The sequence below is a fragment of the Trachurus japonicus genome, chromosome 7, assembly GCF_045865225.1.
Source record: "Trachurus japonicus isolate A0001 chromosome 7, Traja_1.0".
In the NCBI taxonomy this organism is placed as follows: domain Eukaryota; kingdom Metazoa; phylum Chordata; class Actinopteri; order Carangiformes; family Carangidae; genus Trachurus; species Trachurus japonicus.
In genome coordinates, this window is record NC_140913.1 from 12,856,291 (window position 1) to 12,873,845 (window position 17,555).

The 17,555-nt window shown below is 43.7% G+C and overlaps 2 protein-coding genes across 3 annotated transcripts; one reads left to right on the forward strand and one right to left on the reverse strand.

Annotated features, from left to right (window-relative positions):
- Positions 1-228: 228 nt before the first annotated feature.
- Positions 229-1,354, reverse strand: LOC146984263 (small integral membrane protein 1-like). Its single transcript, XM_085783091.1, has 3 exons — positions 1,136-1,354; positions 748-893; positions 229-481 (listed from the first exon to the last, which is right to left on the reverse strand). Exons 2-3 carry the CDS (start codon positions 840-842, stop codon positions 358-360), a joined length of 219 nt encoding a protein of 72 aa, XP_085639217.1. The 5' UTR covers positions 843-893; positions 1,136-1,354; the 3' UTR covers positions 229-357.
- Positions 1,355-2,097: 743 nt separating this feature from the next.
- Positions 2,098-16,678, forward strand: cdk11b (cyclin dependent kinase 11B). Of its 2 annotated transcripts, none has more exons than XM_085781287.1 (20): positions 2,098-2,163; positions 3,067-3,197; positions 3,467-3,606; positions 3,713-3,840; positions 3,964-4,108; positions 4,328-4,503; positions 4,668-4,796; positions 4,923-5,021; positions 6,266-6,406; positions 6,495-6,569; positions 7,445-7,662; positions 7,757-7,847; positions 8,345-8,466; positions 8,792-8,897; positions 9,008-9,129; positions 9,878-9,985; positions 10,332-10,448; positions 10,821-10,969; positions 14,928-15,117; positions 16,083-16,678. In XM_085781287.1, the coding sequence occupies exons 2-20, from the start codon at positions 3,081-3,083 to the stop codon at positions 16,173-16,175; spliced, it is 2,466 nt and encodes an 821-aa protein (XP_085637413.1). In that variant the 5' UTR covers positions 2,098-2,163; positions 3,067-3,080; the 3' UTR covers positions 16,176-16,678. The 2 variants fall into 2 exon arrangements, with proteins under 2 accessions (XP_085637413.1, XP_085637414.1); XM_085781288.1 differs by having other exon boundaries at positions 4,367-4,503.
- Positions 16,679-17,555: the final 877 nt, after the last annotated feature.

A 17,555-nucleotide genomic window follows, 5' to 3' on the forward strand; every position in this document is an offset into this window, starting at 1 on the left:
TGAACCTCAAGCTCCAGCCTCCTCTCGACTATTACTGCTACTGCCTCTTTTTAAAATAGATATTACATATATATATTACATTACATATATCACATCCACTTAATGGAATTCAAATATAAGATATAAACATAATTCCTGGACTTGGCAAAGACACAGTTTTCTTCTTTGAAGTTTTATTGAAACAACAGTTCTCCATCAGCATACAGACAATTATAAAAAAACAAAAAAACAACTTTTACATAACTTTCAGTTTCCCTGTATTAAAACATTTGGCATAAGGTTATTGGATTCTACTGAAACAATGAGGTTTTACTTGCAAAGTTGTACATGAATCACACAAAACTGAGTGGATTGATCTCAGCACTTATGGACATAGTATCCTGTCGTGTATCCTATGATGTAGATGGACACCATAGCAACCAGGGCTCCTGCTGTCTTCACTATCATTCCTGTCCTGCCGACACACAGTCTGTTGTAGAGCCTGTGGATGTTGGAGAAAAGGAGGCAGTGTCAGAGAGTAAAACAGCTGCTGGGTTACTGTACTGTACAGTATTTTTTTCCCCATTCAACTGATAACAGGTGTAAAAGAGTATATTTTTTGACAAGAAATGAACCTTTGTTAACCCCATTAACCTCAGTATCTGCTCTTAGCTCATCCACGCCCTACATCCATATAGGTGTGTTCTTCCCAGTAATTCTCAGTAGAATAAAAGCTTTATGTGCATTCTTTGGGTCTTAATGTTTCACCTCATCACAGTGGACTGTGGCGCCTCCACATTCATGTTGATGTTGTCCTCGTTCCAGCGATCATACTGCACAGTGCCGTCTCTGTTGGGCTCCATGTGTCCAGAGGTTTATCTGCTGCTGGGATCACTGTTCACTCACTGCTCAGCCTGCACACACACACACACACACACACACACACACACACACACACACACACACACACACACACACACACACACACACACACACACACACACACACACAAATAAGGTCAGTCAAGGATCTATGTTGTCTACTGAGACCACATGACTGAAATAACTATTTTCTAAAGGCAGGGATTGGTTGATTGCCACTCAAAGCAGACGCCATTTTACATCCCAACATTCACATAAACTCAGTTTGTACTCACCTGAGTGTGAAACAGTCAACAAGCTGCTCATGAAGCTCTGCTCTCCTGCGCTTTTAAAGCCACCACTGAGACTGAAAGCCATTCCTCCTGCTCCTGCTACAAGACCTCGGCCATAGTTCATGTGTTCACTGAGGTCAGTCGGTCATAAATCCATTGGTTGGAATCCAACTGTCGTCTTTCACCTCCTTATATGACTCCAGCTCAGTGATAAAGGGCAATTCAAACCCTGAGTGCTGTGGTTAGTCTCTGGTTTCATCCATAGACTGTAAAAAGATTTCATCAAGGTTTCATCACATCCTGTGCTGATACTGGACTGAAGAGCACAAATGCTTAGTGCTGAAGATTTCATGATCCCCCCTCCTCCCCCCTGTGTTAACAGGGCATTTGGTTAAATAAATGACTTGTCATTTAAAAGATTTTTCTTCCACACTGAGGATAATGTTGCAACAGGAGTAACAGTGCCCTCTGGTGTTGATGAAATCCCAAATCTCTGCTACTCACATTTTACTGCCATTCACTAATGAAAGATGAAGTGAAGAGGCACTAATCTTAAAATGTCAAATTAGGGACATTTTAGAGAAAAAAGATCAGATTCCTTGTGCTTTTTTGTGTGTCTAAATTTGCACATTGAAAACAAAGAGTTGAATTATATTAGCTATGCCCCTTGCCAGTGCAAGGGGACTAGTATAGGCAAGGCAAGTTCATTTGTATAGCCCATTTTTACAGTTTAGTTTTCAAGTACAGTTAATAGTTTGTCTCGAAGTCTTTACACAGCATCATAACAACATCCTGAGGAAAAACTCCCAAGAAAACCCTTAACAGAGAAAAACGGGAGAGACCTTGATGCCTTTGAGCATCCAGTTTTCGTATATTATATTATATTATATTATATTATATCAAATTACATTACATTATATTAGTTTTCGGCTTTTTGTAGGAAGTTGTTGTTTCACATCGGGAGTTTTACACTGTTACCAACGCACCATTGAGACTTCCGGTGTGCCATAAGACCGCTGCGCATACTTCAGGTTTGTTGAACCGCTTTACCCGCTCCCTGAATAACGTTGTTGTTTACCACAGCCAGGGTTTTAGGGGCAGTTTCAGACACAGCCACGGGGTCTCCTGTCTACACCTCCACCGGCTGCACCCACCGGCTCCTCCGACGCGCCGCCGTTTCTGCTGCAGGAGTTTGTTTAGTCGAAGTCGCCCGTGCTAGTTTACGTTAGCTAAACGTTACCGTCAGTTAGCTGGTGTGTTAGCATCACGCGTGTACACACACACAGCACACACACAAACACAGAGCACACACAGAGGGAGCACACGGTCGGCACAGAAGTATTAAAGTACAGTTTCGCTGTCAGTTCACCCCCTGGTTTGTTCAGATACAACAACAACAACAACAACAGTGTTAGCTGCTGCTCTGCCCTCGTCGGCCTGTGGCTCAGCCGCGCACTGCGACCCTGTGAGCGGTGAACTGAAGCCAAACAACCACAACAGACTCGTGTTAGATATAATTACTCAAATCCATCTCCGTTATACTCTAATAATAATAATAATTTAAAAAAAAATCATTTATTGTAAATATTTCTCGAACGTCATTGTTGACAGATGTTGCCCAGGCCAGTACAGTGTATTATTAGGGAAACAGCATGTTTTATTAAATCAAGTGGTGTCAGCTGGACACGCTGTGGCAAACTCATCTGCTAATTACTTATACATTCGCATTGGTCATATTTTTTTTTTATTTTTACTAATCTTTTTTTTTCTTTCCTATCTAACATCGACTAAACTCACTGAACTCAAGATCTACATAATTTAGCAAGCGAGACTGGAGCACAGCAGGCTGGGGCTGAAATGAAAACAAGTTCAGGTGATTTGATTTTGATCTGAAAACACATGTAATTAATATCTGTGTGTGTGATGTGGAGCAGGCGGTGCAGAGTGGATGCTGATGGGGGACGAAAAGGAGACCTGGAAAGTAAAAACTCTGGACGAAATCTTACTTGAGAAAAAACGCAGAAGAGAATTAGAAGAGAGAACAGATCCCAAGCGACAGAAAAATGTAAAGTATTTTAAAAATTAATGTCGGATCCATATGACATTTGCATGTTGATACATTGTTGAAAACTATTGCAAATATCGCTTCATTTATGCTTTTGTTTCTGTTCTTTCATTTTTATGCATTCCATACAAAACATCTTTGTTTGTACTCATTTTGCAAGAAATTTGTTAATAAAAAAAGATCTAACTATGCATCTGGTTTTTGTGTTGACTCCCTTAGTTTTAATGTGGGGGCATTTGAATGATCTCTGCTCTTTTTGTCTTGCACAGTTCACACAGGGCCTTGTTCCACAGGCGGATGATCGCGAATCCAAACGAGACACTCCGGAGGAAGGAGAACTACGGGATCAAAGAATGGAAATAACAATTCGTAATTCCCCGTACACACGGGAAGACTCAACAGAGGACAGGTACCTGGAATTGTAGGAAACGATTTTTGAGTTTTGTCATAGTTAAAAATGTTATACTGCCCAATCGTATTTAAAATCTCACTGCATTTTCTTCACCTTTCTGCAGAGGAGAAGAAGATGAATCACTAGCAATCAAGCCTCCGCAGCAGATAGCGAGGAAGGACAAATCTCATCACAGAAAGGAGGAGAAGAGAAAAGAGAAGAGACGTCATCGCAGTCACTCTGATGAAGGAGGTTTGTGAGACAAACTCAATTACATAAATACCAACATGTGTTTCACAGCTGCTGAGTGCAACACATGGAGCTGTTTGTGTTTTGTGGGTCTGGTTCCACTTATGTTTTTTTTTGCTTCTACAGCAGGGAAACATGCTCGACCGAAAGACAAGGAAAAGGAGCGAGAGAGCGATCGCAGGAAGCGACAGTGGGAAGAAGACAAAGCCCGGCGAGACTGGGAGAGGCAGAAACGCAGAGAACAGGCCCGAGCTCATTCACGCAGAGAGAGGTGAGAAACAGTCGTTACACGTTGTTTTAAATGTCAGTACCTGTTTTGCTGGATTGGAAAACAATGCAGACTGAAGTTCATATTGGTCAGGTCGTTGTAATGTGTAAAGTACAGCTGTTTAGTTATCCCAATCCTGTATCTTTGAATGAGAAACTTGATCAACCCAAACTAAACATCCAGCCAACAATGACAACACTGGGCTTTTGGTTGTCTGAACAGACCTCGAGTGGACTCTCCTGGGTTTTTTTTGGACCACAGGGACCGGCTGGAGCAGCTGGAGCGCCAGCGTGAACGGGACAGAAAGCTGCGCGAACAGCAAAAAGAGCAACGAGAGTTCAAGGATCGAGAGAGAAGGGCCGAGGAGCGGCGCAAAGAAAGAGGAGGTCGACGAGAAGGTTAGTCAGCAAACAGCCACGTTTTTCTCCCTCCTACTAACCCTTCCTTGGGTTACTCTGACGTTAAGTAACCCAGTGTAATACAGCAGAGAGAATATTTCCTACCACCACGCTCCCTGTGAAATCTTCAGTAGTGGATAATAAGAGACGTTTCCTCTCCACAGTGCCGTCTCACCACCGCATGCTCCCTGATGAGTACGATGAAAAGCTAAAACAAAGTCACCGCAGCCGCAGTCCCACCCGCGGCCCCCGCGGAGACAGATCTGACCACAGCGAGCCACGGAAAAGTGCAGGTGAGTTCACCATCGCATCACGGTCTCTAAGAAAACGTGTGCTTCTATTGAAATGATTAACTGTGACTGTATCCTGTTGCTCGATACAGTGACTCTCAGCGAGCTCACACTTCTTCTTGTCTGCAGCTTTGAAGGAGGATAAGCCGGAGGGCAAGGACCTGCTCGCAGACCTGCAGGACATCAGTGACAGCGAAAGGAAGACCAGCACAGGAGAATCCTCCATGGGTAATGGAAGATTATACAGTTATTTCATAGGCGCCTTTCTGTCACTTAACTCATTGAGTACCAATAACGTAATTTTACGTTTTTTGCTTCTTTTTTTTAAATTATGAAAATAGACACTTTAACACACCTTATGTGTAAATTTGGGGACTCTACGACGAGCAGAACTGAAATAGATGACGATCAAAAACTCATGACAACTCACGATCTGGAAGTTTTAATCATAACTCGGCTTTTGCAAACCGAGTTATGCATGTGGATGGAGCGCAGCCGCTCCCCGCTTTGGTGAAACCCAGCCATGTTTAGCTTGAGTTTTCTCAGGAACGGAGGCACGTAGAAACAAACGGTTTGTGGCCATTTGAAGCAGAAGGTTTCACCTTTCAAATGAGCCATGTGTTGGTGGCAATAATATAGAATACGCTGTGGCTCTACATAAATCGTCAAAAATGGTCTAAATTGCCGGTACACTTGACTTAAACTTTGGAAAGGAGCTCAATGAGTTAAGAACACCCGACAATAAATCAAAGAAAGTGCAAAATAAACAATAAAAAAACCCACAAGAAGTACACAAGATTAAAAAAACAGGTTAAAATTAGACAACCGTGCAATTGAATCAGTCCGAGGGAAAAGGCACTCTCACCTGTTCTTTCAGCAACATATGCAAAGATCAATATACATAAAATTAATTAGGGCTTGACTGATTAATCGTCTGGTCTGAGTCTGTCTCAGTCATAACAGTACCAACGTATGCACTGGCCAGTAAGAATACTGCATTCATTCATCTAGAAACAGAGACGCTTGGTCATGAAATAGATTTCCACGGAAGTAATGCTGCAAATTGTACAAATGTAGAAGTCTCTAACCTGGTGCATTCTTTTAAAAAAAAATGGACCCAAAAGCAGTTACATTAATGCACATGTATTTAACATGTCCCACTCCAGAAGTAAACGGTGCAGCTCTTCAGTACGGTTGTGGGTGATGATTCAAGTACGAACAAACAGGAAATTGCAATCGTTAAAAGATCGATCGAAGGATTTTATGAGTCGATATCGGATCTTTCAAATGAAGGTCAATATGAATCAGAAAATCATTTTTTTTTCATTCATTCAGTTTGTGGTTCTCTCATTTATATAGGAGAGCAGAATTAGCTCAGGCCTTTACTGGTGCCAGAACACAACCACCAGAATCAGTAATAACAAGATGCTGGCCGTTGCAGTAACATCTCTAATCTCCTCGCTCTTGTTCAGCATCAGGATCGGGCTCTGATGATGATGATGACGACGATGATGATGATGAGTCCAGCAGCCAGAGTGAGGGTGAAGAAGAAGAAGAGGAGGAGGAGGAGGGGGAGTCCGTGTCGGGCTCAGGGAGGTCTGAGCAGAGTGCAGGTAAAACTGTGACACACTGTGACACACTCCTCCACCACGGCCACTTCACAGGGTCACAGCTTTAACACGGACTCTTCCTCCTTTACAGAGGACGTGAGCGAGGACGAACAGTCGGAGGAAGACTTTGAGGAGGAGCGGGAGAACGGAAACCACATACCTGCAGGTGGGCGACGCCACAACAGTCATGTCTATATCTGGGTGTGATCTCACTACTTATATTCCAGAGAAATAAATCCAAAATGATGGTAATGATTCAAACGTCCTGCAGCACAATTACATCGTAAATACTTGTGTTGAGTCTTGTTAAAAAAGACTATGTAACAGTTTTTTATTAAATACCTTCATGGCCAATAAAGTACAGATGCTACTAATTACATTAATGAAAGCTCTGTCGCAGAGTTTCAGTCATCAGTCATTTTATAATCTGTGACGTATTGAAACATCTTTAGTGGAAAAGGCCTGTTGGCAGGTTTTGTCATTAAGTTTCACTGTTGACCTTGGAAATAGTAGTCTGACCAGGAAAAGAAAGTCTTGGCTCCTCCTCCTGGTCCTTTCCTGACTTTTTCTGGTGCTTTCTGCTTCATCTCATGGTGGTCTCATTCTCTGCTTACATTTTGAACACTGAAAAAGAGGCACAGCATTTTTGTCTATGGCATCTTTATGTGAATGATTGGAGCTGAATTTTAAAATTATATAATCAAAAAATGACATGCATGAAAATTGTGCTTTCAGCTTCTAATTTGCAAAGATTCACAAGATATTTTTGTTCTCTACATCTCATTACGTAGACTTTTTCAAAAATAAAAACCACTGGTTTGCATTGGGGAAGTTTTAATGTGAATTTTTTTAATAAGCAGTATTTGGATATTTTATGTAGAATATTGTCTAGAGTCTAATTGGAAAAAAAGATGATTGTTACTTGTTAGTTACAGTCTTAATTTGAATGTAGTGTAAATTAACAGGAGATATGGTACAGTATCACATCTCAGTATCTTGAGATCTGAATTCATTTCATAAACTTCACCGTTTCCTCTGCAGTGCCCGAGTCCCGCTTTGACCATGACTCAGAGGAGAGTGGCGAGGACATGGAGGAAGAGGACGAGGAAGAGGACGAAGCAGGAGATGGTGACCCCACCCCTCAGTCCCAGGCACACTCGCGCTCCCCCACCCCTGAAGAGAACTACATCCCTGACTCCCCCCCGATCTCACCTGTGGAGCTGAAGAAGGAGCTGCCAAAGTACCTGCCCGCTTTACAGGTGAGTTCCTCCACAACACAGATCTGCTGTCTGCCCTCGTTAATCCCAGTGTGTCCTCAGCTACATGGTGTGTGTGTGTGTGTTTCGTTCACAGGGTTGTCGCAGTGTTGAGGAATTCCAGTGTCTGAACCGAATAGAGGAGGGAACATATGGAGTGGTCTACAGAGCCAAGGACAAAAAGACCGGTATAAACACAAACATGGAGATTGATAGATTTACTGTCACTAGTTCATCCTGTCTTTTTTTTTTAACCACACATATGAGCATATGATATTACCATAAAAATTCACAGTTTAAAATAGATCTATTATTCCCAAGGACATGTCATGTAGTCATACAAAAACTGAAGGACTGAAACATCACGGGAATGGTCTCAGGTTAAAGCTGTTGGTACAGGCAGAGATTGCTGATTTCAACATGCTTTTCATTCATTAGTCAAAATGTTTACAACTGTTGGCTTTAAACAAATACTACCTAAGAACTTAAATTGTTCTTATTCTAAAATATAGTGTTACTGCCATCTATTGGACGTAAGGCTGTTGTGCACATGCCTCGAATTGAACGGTACACACATGATCCAAACACAGACAAGCAAACTGAACAGGACCGATTTGAACTGTTCCATCGCTGGTTTCTCCGGCTGTTGGTTGATAAAACATTAAATGCGGTTTGATGTTTGCAGATGAGATTGTGGCTCTGAAGAGGCTGAAGATGGAGAAGGAGAAGGAGGGCTTCCCCATCACCTCCCTAAGAGAAATCAACACGATCCTGAAAGCTCAGCATCCAAACATCGTCACAGTGAGGGTGAGAGAGTTTGTAAAGTACTTCCTTACAATAGTATGATGGTAGTCATGGATATATTAAACAAAGATCAGACCAGAAGTATACTAGGCTATGACTGGTCAATGTGTTTTTAAAAGTCAAACTTATATTGCTGCCTGCTGTTGTGGGTCGCAGTGTTTTTATTGTGTTTTTGCGTTTACATACGGACAGATTTTTTTCCAACATGCTGGTGTGGATGTGAATTTGTTTTCACATGGAGGAGGGAAAAACTCTGTTTGCTAAATGATCTGGGTGCGTGTGGACTTCCACTAAATGTAATCCAACCTTCCACCTCTCGCTGAATCAGGAGATCGTTGTTGGGAGCAACATGGATAAGATCTACATTGTGATGAACTACGTCGAACACGACCTGAAGAGTCTGATGGAGACCATGAAACAGCCCTTCCTGCCAGGTGACGTCTGACATCACTGATCTCTGCTCTGTACAATAAGAAAACAATAGGAAGATCTTTATTTCAGCCTTCGTCTCTTTGCTTATTAAAGCCTGGCTCCTCTCTCACAGGTGAAGTAAAGACTCTTATGATTCAGCTGCTGCGAGGCGTCCGACATCTCCACGATAACTGGATCCTGCACCGCGATCTGAAGACGTCCAATCTGCTGCTGAGCCACAAGGGCATCCTCAAGGTATGAGGGGATTGTAGGTGTCGTGAAGGGCCCAGGGGCTGGACTGAAGGGGCTGCTGCTCATTAGGATCACCATTAACTCTTACCTAGATGTCTGGGGCTGCAGCAAAACCATATTCTGTGAAATTAGATATCGGCTCAAGACTGAAGTAGCTTTGGCTGATTCTGTGTTGAATTATACAATCGCATAATCACGTTTTTCTGCAGGGACCCACATATGGAGCAGTCAACCTAGGGGAAACACTAATACTGTGTGTAATACTGTGTGTCCTGTGTCGTTGCATCTCCTCCTCCTCCATCCAAGGGAAAATCCATGTGTAGTCTGTGAGAAAGTTGGGGAAGGGTTCCTTTTAATCAATCTCCGGATGATGCACAACTTTCCCCTGAGCTGACAGCAGCACAGCACTGTTAGACAAACAACACATGATTACTCAAAGTCAATTAGAGCATGAACTTCTGGCAAAATGTTGGACAGACCGAGTCCATGTTTAAATAAACCAGGTTTTTACAGACATCAGTCAGCATGAATTTTTATGTGAGCTGACAATAGCGAATACAAATCACACTCCATCATATGATTTCTCTAATCCGATACGACTACCCTGCAGCGAGCCGCACCAGAATATACCGCCGTTTGATTTCCAACGAAAGGTCAGAGCTTTAGGAAATGAGGCCGAGGCATTGTTCTCTCCTCCGGAATAAAACACAGCGGTTTTAAAGTTGTTTTTTTTCTGTGTCATTCACTGTAGATTGGCGACTTTGGTTTGGCCCGGGAGTACGGCTCTCCGCTGAAGCCCTACACCCCCGTAGTGGTGACCCTGTGGTACCGGTCACCGGAGCTGCTGCTCGGAGCCAAGGTGAGAAATGGGAGTTCACGCTCCATCCCCACATCGCAGGAGCAGATGAAATACCTTCCCCTCAGCCTCCACACAAAACCTCACATCATCTTGATTGACCGTTTTATCCAAAGATATATCACCAGGAGAGGACAACATCTGTGAAGCATTTGGCTTAAAGATAACAAATGGCGTGAAACACTTTTTTGAGTTTTACGTGTATGATTTACAAAGCCAGACGGCAGAAGTCCAGCAGCTCAGTCAGAGCACATCCACTTTCACACAGACAAACCCAAACGTGCCAGGAAGACCGTCGTCTACTCTATGTTTCTGCGGACTGACACTGTGTTTGTTCTTCTCTCCGCAGGAGTACTCCACAGCTGTGGACATGTGGTCAGTGGGCTGCATATTTGGCGAGCTCCTGACCCAAAAACCACTTTTCCCTGGAAAATCTGAAATTGACCAAATTAACAAGATTTTTAAGGTAAACGGCCTCATTTGCCCTCGTAAAATAAAGAAAACCCTCAACATGAAGAGCGAGGCTCTTGTGTTTACAGCCTGTTAATTCTCAGCTTTGCCTGTCAGCATGTCAGCCTGCACTTCTGCTGCGCACCACAGGGAGGAGCTCACGCTGGACGTCCACCCAGCTGATGAAGTTATTATGAGACTGAATAATTTTCAGTAGATGATGTGAATGAAGCATGACAGCCGTTATTCTACAGTCCTTAGCAGTGATGAATTAAAGTATTGAAATGTACTTGGCCTGTTCTGCAGCCACATGTCTGCGGTCTGATCATGATGGGAATATCTCGTCTGCCTCTGACAGTTTGTCCCGCTCTGTGTCTGTTGCCTGCAGGATCTGGGGTCACCCAGCGAGAAGATCTGGCCCGGCTACGGCGAGCTGCCCGCTGTGAAGAAGATGACTTTCACAGAGTATCCCTACAACAACCTGCGAAAGCGCTTTGGAGCGCTGCTTTCAGACCAAGGCTTTGACCTCATGAACAAGTAGGACTCTCAAAGGCACTCTCTCTCACACACTGCACTGCATCCTAACTGCACCAGCACCAGCCCAATCATCGGTTTCCCAGCTGTTGCACAAACTCAGACTGACCCGTTTTCCTGTTGGAAGACAGGATATGATAGATTTGGAGATTTTTATTTGTCAATATACAAAAATTAAGCTCAAAGATTTTGACCTTAAATCCTTTTCAATTTCTTTTTTGTGTATGTGGATCTGTTGATGATGTTTAAGACCTATTGTGTGGGCATCAACACATTTACCCACAAACACAACTTGCATAGATTTCTACTTCTATGTTTGAATAGTTGGGGGAAAAAATCAAATGGTTTCTGCAACGTCAATCTTGATTTTAGGTTGATTTTGATATTTTGGTTTTCCACATGTCCCCTGGCTGTACAGTATCATAACGGGGAAATGCAGAACACAACTACTGAACGATTGGTCGAACACCAACAAAAGCAGAGAGAACTTTTTCTACCCCTGGACTAAAAAAAATTATAGGCCTAGGTGGTCATGCATATTAACGTACATACGAAGACGGACATAATAAATCAGTCTTCATGTCAGCATTGCTGTCACTCAGGTGGAGCTCAAAGAAGAGTCACATAGTTTGAGACAAATTTTCAATTGTATTTTTCACTTCCCTGGTATGTACATTGAAAACTACGGCGTCTGCCTGGATCGAGTTCAAGTCATTTATTCAAAATTTTGTGAAATTTGTCGTTGTGATTTTTGGATATAGATTTACTCCATGCCAGTCTTACACTGTAGGTGGAACTGGATTTAGATACTTTCTGGGTTTTTTCTTTTGTTCCTGCAGCAGCTTATTAACACATGGCCCATGACGTACACATTCTCCAAGTTTAGAGGTGCTTGAGTTTTGAACATTTTAATTGATGTTTTCTGAGTGTCACTCTAATAACAGATTAGTTGAGGCGACCCGCGGTGCAGATTTGGAGATTTAAAGACTTAAAGTTTGGTCTCATGGATCACTCATAATGAATAATTCATAAGAATATCCACATATGTCTCACATTATGAGATATCTGTTGGCAGTGTTTTCAGTCTTATTATTGATAGAACACATACCCGCCTCCTGCGCCAGTGAAACGGAAAATGTCCACCACTAATATCAGAAACAATCGGTGTGACTCCAACAGTGGAAATTGCCTTACTTGGATGAACGCAGTGCAACGCTGTCAGAGTCTCTTTCTCTTTCCAGAGCTTTTTATTCAGTCAGTGCGTTTCTGGCGAGCTCAGTTAAAACATGACAACAGTAGCGGACTGGTAATTCATCAGCATGCCTCAGCAGCAGCTTCGTTCCATCCTCTTGTTCCGTTTCTAACACACACACACTCGCACGCAGACACACACACACACACACACACACACACACACACACACACACGCAGCATAGTGACTCTCCACACTCCAGGAAAATGTTTCAGAAAACACACACACAGTGATAGGTTTATAATTCTTTCCCGCACATTCCAGAGATCGGCCGAGTGTAGCAGCTGCAAAGAGAGACGAGCTTCTCTGCTCTCAGATCTTCACCACCCACTGAGCCCGTTGCCCACACCTGTAAAATGACAAAACCACAGCTGCAGAGGACGGCAAACAACATGTCCACTGTGCGCCGCAGGGATCACGCCTCAGTGGAACTTTGGCGCCCGGCCAGCGCCGCCAAAGCTTTCCAGCTCGAGAGGCTTCAGACGGAGCGGTGTAGTGAAGTGTAGAGGTGGAGGAGGTCGACAGGTGGACGTCACGGAGCTGTGGAATATCACACACCCATGCAGAAGATGCATCTACGCTCCAGTTTGAGCAGGAGCTTCACACCTGCATTACTTTATACTTAAAGGGATAGTTCAACATTTTGGCAAATTGGCCCATTGCCATAATCACTATAGTCTCAGCAGTAGGTTCGTTACCTTTATTTGTCGGTGCAAGCTATTTTTAGAACGGCGGAGCTGAGCGGCGAGCTGCTCAGAGCTACGCTACGGAGGCTCATGGGATTTCTTGGTTTCCCTCATCAAACTCGTTAAATACACAATCCAACAACTCCAAAATGCTCTCGTGGACAAGTTGTGACCTGCACATTCACCACGCTATGAGATAATAACAGAACGTTACGACGAGAAATTCATGCAAAACAGCTGATGCACGTTGCCTTCAGGGACAGTTTTTCAGCAATCAGTCTCTGCAGTTACCTAGAAAACAACTCTGTCTGGTAACGTTCTGTTATTATCTCATAGCGTGGTGAATGTGCAGGTCACAACTTGTCCACCAGAGCGTTGTGGAGTTGTTGGATTGTGTATTTGATGAGTTTGATGAGGGAAACCATGAAATTCCATTAGGCTCCATAGCGTAGCTCTGAGCAGCTCACGGCTCTGCTCTGCCATTCTAGAAATAGCTTGCACCGACAAATAAAGGTAACAAACCTACTGCTATGACTGTAGACCAGAGCGGCATTTTTATGCAAATGAGAATGACTGATGCATCCTGGGTAATTTAGGGGCAGCGCCCCGCATCCCTCCATTGAAAAGTTCAGCCTAACTGGCTTGACAAACTAACTAACAAAAAGTTGTCTATTAACAGGCTATTTACAGACAACACTTAGCCAAAGCCTACCTGGTGATTCGACCAAATACGTGTAGATGTCTGGGTAAGAAATTTCTGGCCACTGTGTGGAGTCATTGATCACTGTGGGAGGCTAAACGGGCATACCGGTAGATTAATTAATAGTAATTTTTCAAGATAGCGTGAACGGTGGGTTTCAAAGAGGGTGTCAAAATAATTATGAGACATAGTGCTACAAAAGAAACAAAAAATAAAACATTCAAATTGATTGTTAGTTAGTCTACGCTCCATCAAAACACAAAAAGCCACTGAGTGCAATTTAAAAATGCCGGGTGCTGCCCCTAAATTACCCAGGATGCATCAGTCATTCTCATTTGCATAAAAATGCCGCTCTGGTCTATAGGCATTATGGCAATGTGCCAATTTGCCAAAATGTTGAACTATCCCTTTAAATCCTGTGTGAAATAATCCCCTAATACCGATCCACTGACTCCAGATCAGAGGCCAGTTTGACAGAGATCATTCAGACTGGTCTCTGGTCTCGGTTCAGCCGTAGATTTGGCTGAGTGACCAGTCTGTTGTTAGTCAGAGTTTGATTTGACTGCTCATCCAGATGCAGAGCTGGACTTCCCATCTCCTCGTTGGGCCTCAGGTACAGACAGCTCCGATTGGCTCAGATACAAATCAGCAGGACGCACAGGTGCAGGAAGCAGCAGCATTCTCCAGATTCCAAAACAAAAACAATAATTAAGACACAAGGGGACGATTGTCTCCTTCAGAGAACCACGCTGACCCAGATGTTAGATCCAGGATCAGTCTGCGACCCCTTCCAAAGACGCTATGTTTGATTAAAAAAACAAAATCCTTCCCGGGTTGAGGTTCATGATGAACTGCGCCACCGTCTCCCGCACAGAAAATTCCAATCACACATAGTCAGAAAGCCAATTATCACAATTGAGCAGCTCTGCATTACGCTGTGTTGATGCTGTCTGGTACAATCAGGCCAAAAGCTGTTTGATGGTGTGTCCACATTCTCAGAGTGGATGATATTTAGTTTTACAGCAGCAGCCTGATTCTTAGATTATTGTTTGTTTGCCGTTCAGAGTTTCTCAGAGCGATATCATTGAACCTGCACATGTGAGTTAATCTCATTCCCACACGCATCATTCCTTGGCTGTTTTCTTGTTTTTATTTCTCTGGCTCTGGCACAAAGAGACGACGCCTCCGTTTAATCCCTCCTGCTGTCGAAAATTAGAGATGAGAGGGGTCTGGCACCAGATTAACTCCGAACCAAAATAAATCTGGATTGAACCTGTGCTCTACTCGCTAAATCCTGAGCCGCCATCGCTCCCTGTTTTCCAGATTCCTAACTTACTGCCCCAGCAAGAGGATCTTGTCTGACGACGCGCTCAAGCACGAGTACTTGAGAGAGACGCCGCTGCCCATCGACCCGTCCATGTTCCCCACCTGGCCGGCCAAGAGCGAGCAGCAGAGGGTGAAGAGAGGCACTAGTCCTCGTCCACCCGAGGGAGGCCTGGGCTACAGTCAGCTGGTAAGGACATTAGGCTCCACTTTCTCCATTACATACGGCTACCAGGCTTTCGGAGCGCCGTCTGTGTTAAATAGATTACAGACCTACAGGCTTCTACTTTGTGTCGGCGTATTTCCTCCTTGTGTTTTCCATGATGAGCACCTTTTAAGTCTTAATGGTCCTCCCACCCAGGAGCTGCTGTTTTTTTTGTTTGTTTTTTGAAGATGATTTTCTTCACTTTTTGTGTCTCAGTTGTAAATGAGACCATTTCTGTCTTTGAGTTTTATTCACGGCTAGAGAAGCTTGTGAAACCAAGGAGGAATATTAACAGTTAGACAATATTAATAATATATATCCTCTCTTTAGTTAATTGGTTCTGTACCAACGTGTTTTTTTTAAGTATATTTTTGGCTTTTTTTTCCTTTATTTGATAGATCAGTATAGATAGACAGGAATGGGGGAGGCAGAGAGAGGGGGAATGACATGCAGGAAAGGGCTGCCTGACGCGGGATTCGAACCGGGGCCGCCTGCGGTGAGGACTATAGCCTTTACATGGGGCGGCCACCTTAACCACTGCGCCACGCACCGCCCCCGTTTTTTTTTTTTTTATGTATATTTCCTGGGGCTATTTATTGCCTGTAATCGATAACACAGTTGAGAGAGAGAGAGACAGGAAATGGGGAGGCAGAGAGGGGGAATGACATGAAGGAAAGGGCTGCCCGATGCGGGATTCGAACTGCAGTGAGGACTGTAGCCTCAACATGGGGCGGCTGCTCTACCAAGTGAGCATTTGAATTGATGTTTGATTAAGGACAAATAGCCTCCACAAATTCTAATCAACATGTAGAATACAATCAGAATGTGTCATTAGGACCCATTCAGGGTTTTCGAGAAGGGGTCGAGTGTAGTTTCGATCAAATCCATGATAAGAAATTAAAGTGTACGTGATTGTCCAGCAGTAAAATGCGTCTCTATCGTCCACACAGGGCGACGATGACCTGAAGGACACAGGCTTCCACCTGACGACCAGCAACCAGGGAGCGTCTGCGGTCGGGCCGGGATTCAGCCTCAAGTTCTGAGTCCAACTCGGCAGGACACCCGGCTGCCATGACGGGGGGAACGAGGGAGCAAAGACTTTTGGGACTGGTTGGACGGTGTCACCAGGTTCACCGCTGAACACCAGGTCCTTCAACTGATGGGCGACAAGTGTTACCATGTAGTCAGGACTGTCTCACAGCGCGACTGGTGGCTCAGACATGTTGAATCTCTTTCCCTCAACGTTTCTTCTGTGTATTTTCGAGCCATTTCACCACATTTGCTCATAAACAGGAGACACAACCATAAATCTGTTAGACGTTTAGCTCTCATGTTCGACTGTTGTTTTATTTTCTCTTTTATACTTCATGAGAGAGGACCAGCTTTTATAAATGGTTGGTATTTCCTGGCTGCCTGAGCTACTGTATAATGATGCAGCACTGGCTGTTTTCCCTCCAGCTTAATGTTAGAAATGTACTCGGGGGCTGTCGGCTCGTTTGCTGACAAGGGGACGATGTTTTTTCTAGAAATAAAGTTTGAAACTTTGTTTTGTCTGCAGTTTTCCCCGTATTTATAAACTCTGTCCAGGCTGTGCAAACAGCAGCGCACACTGCCAAAGAAGAAAAAAAATGAAGGGAAGTCGAGCCTTTCAAAAAAAAAAAAAAAGCAGCCTTGAACCCAGCTTGGTAGTCGCTGTCCAAAAGTGATGTCATTCTTTGCACTGCACACTTTGTCTCAGTACTTTGTTCTTTCAGTGGAAAAGAGGCCCAGACTTCGCTCTGCCTTTTGTTTTTAAATATCTCCGCAGCTTCAGTATTAAACCAATAAATTCTTTGATTTTCAGCCGTAGAAAAATAAACAATACAGTTTGGTTGTCTGCATGGCTGCTCGCTGCTTTCACTGGAACACGCAGGGAAAAAAAAAAAAAAAGGCCCTTGGTCCAGAGACTTCCAGCACCAGCAGCGAATGGAAATGTTCATTAATCAGTTTTATCTATCCCCTGCCCCCACCGGAGCCCTTCTGCAGATTATTACACCTGATGTGTTGAATAAGCTTGGACTCGGGGCTGCGAGTGGAACTGGCTGCTCGGTCTCTGGAGACAGACTGTTGGCTTCGATGCGAGGCTAGTAAAGCAAGCTAGACGTCTGAGGTCTTCCATATGCAGCTTAAGGTCCAAATAGTTCCAAAGGCTGCAGACAACATTGCTTATTCTGGCTTTATTAGCTTAGTTCGGGCAGTGCGTAAATTATTCAAATGGCATGCATCTAAAGCACAAGGGCTTCTGTAACTTTGTCAGGCCACTGCGCAGGAACACATCAGGGACATGGCTGTTGCTTTGGATGACGTTTTTTTCCATGTGGCCGACAGAATCTATTAGAGAATTCTCCAACTGTGCTAATACCGTTTTATTCTTTATTTTATTT

Coding starts and splice junctions, on each gene's coding strand:
- LOC146984263 (XM_085783091.1), bottom strand. CDS start 842: ATGGAGCCCAACAGAGACGGCACTGTGCAGTATGATCGCTGGAACGAG. Junction 482..747: donor CCACAGTCCACTGTGATGAG/GTGAAACATTAA, acceptor CAACATCCACAG/GCTCTACAACAGACTGTGTG.
- cdk11b (XM_085781287.1), top strand. CDS start 3,081: ATGCTGATGGGGGACGAAAAGGAGACCTGGAAAGTAAAAACTCTGGAC. Junction 8,467..8,791: donor CAAACATCGTCACAGTGAGG/GTGAGAGAGTTT, acceptor TCGCTGAATCAG/GAGATCGTTGTTGGGAGCAA. Junction 15,118..16,082: donor GCCTGGGCTACAGTCAGCTG/GTAAGGACATTA, acceptor TCGTCCACACAG/GGCGACGATGACCTGAAGGA.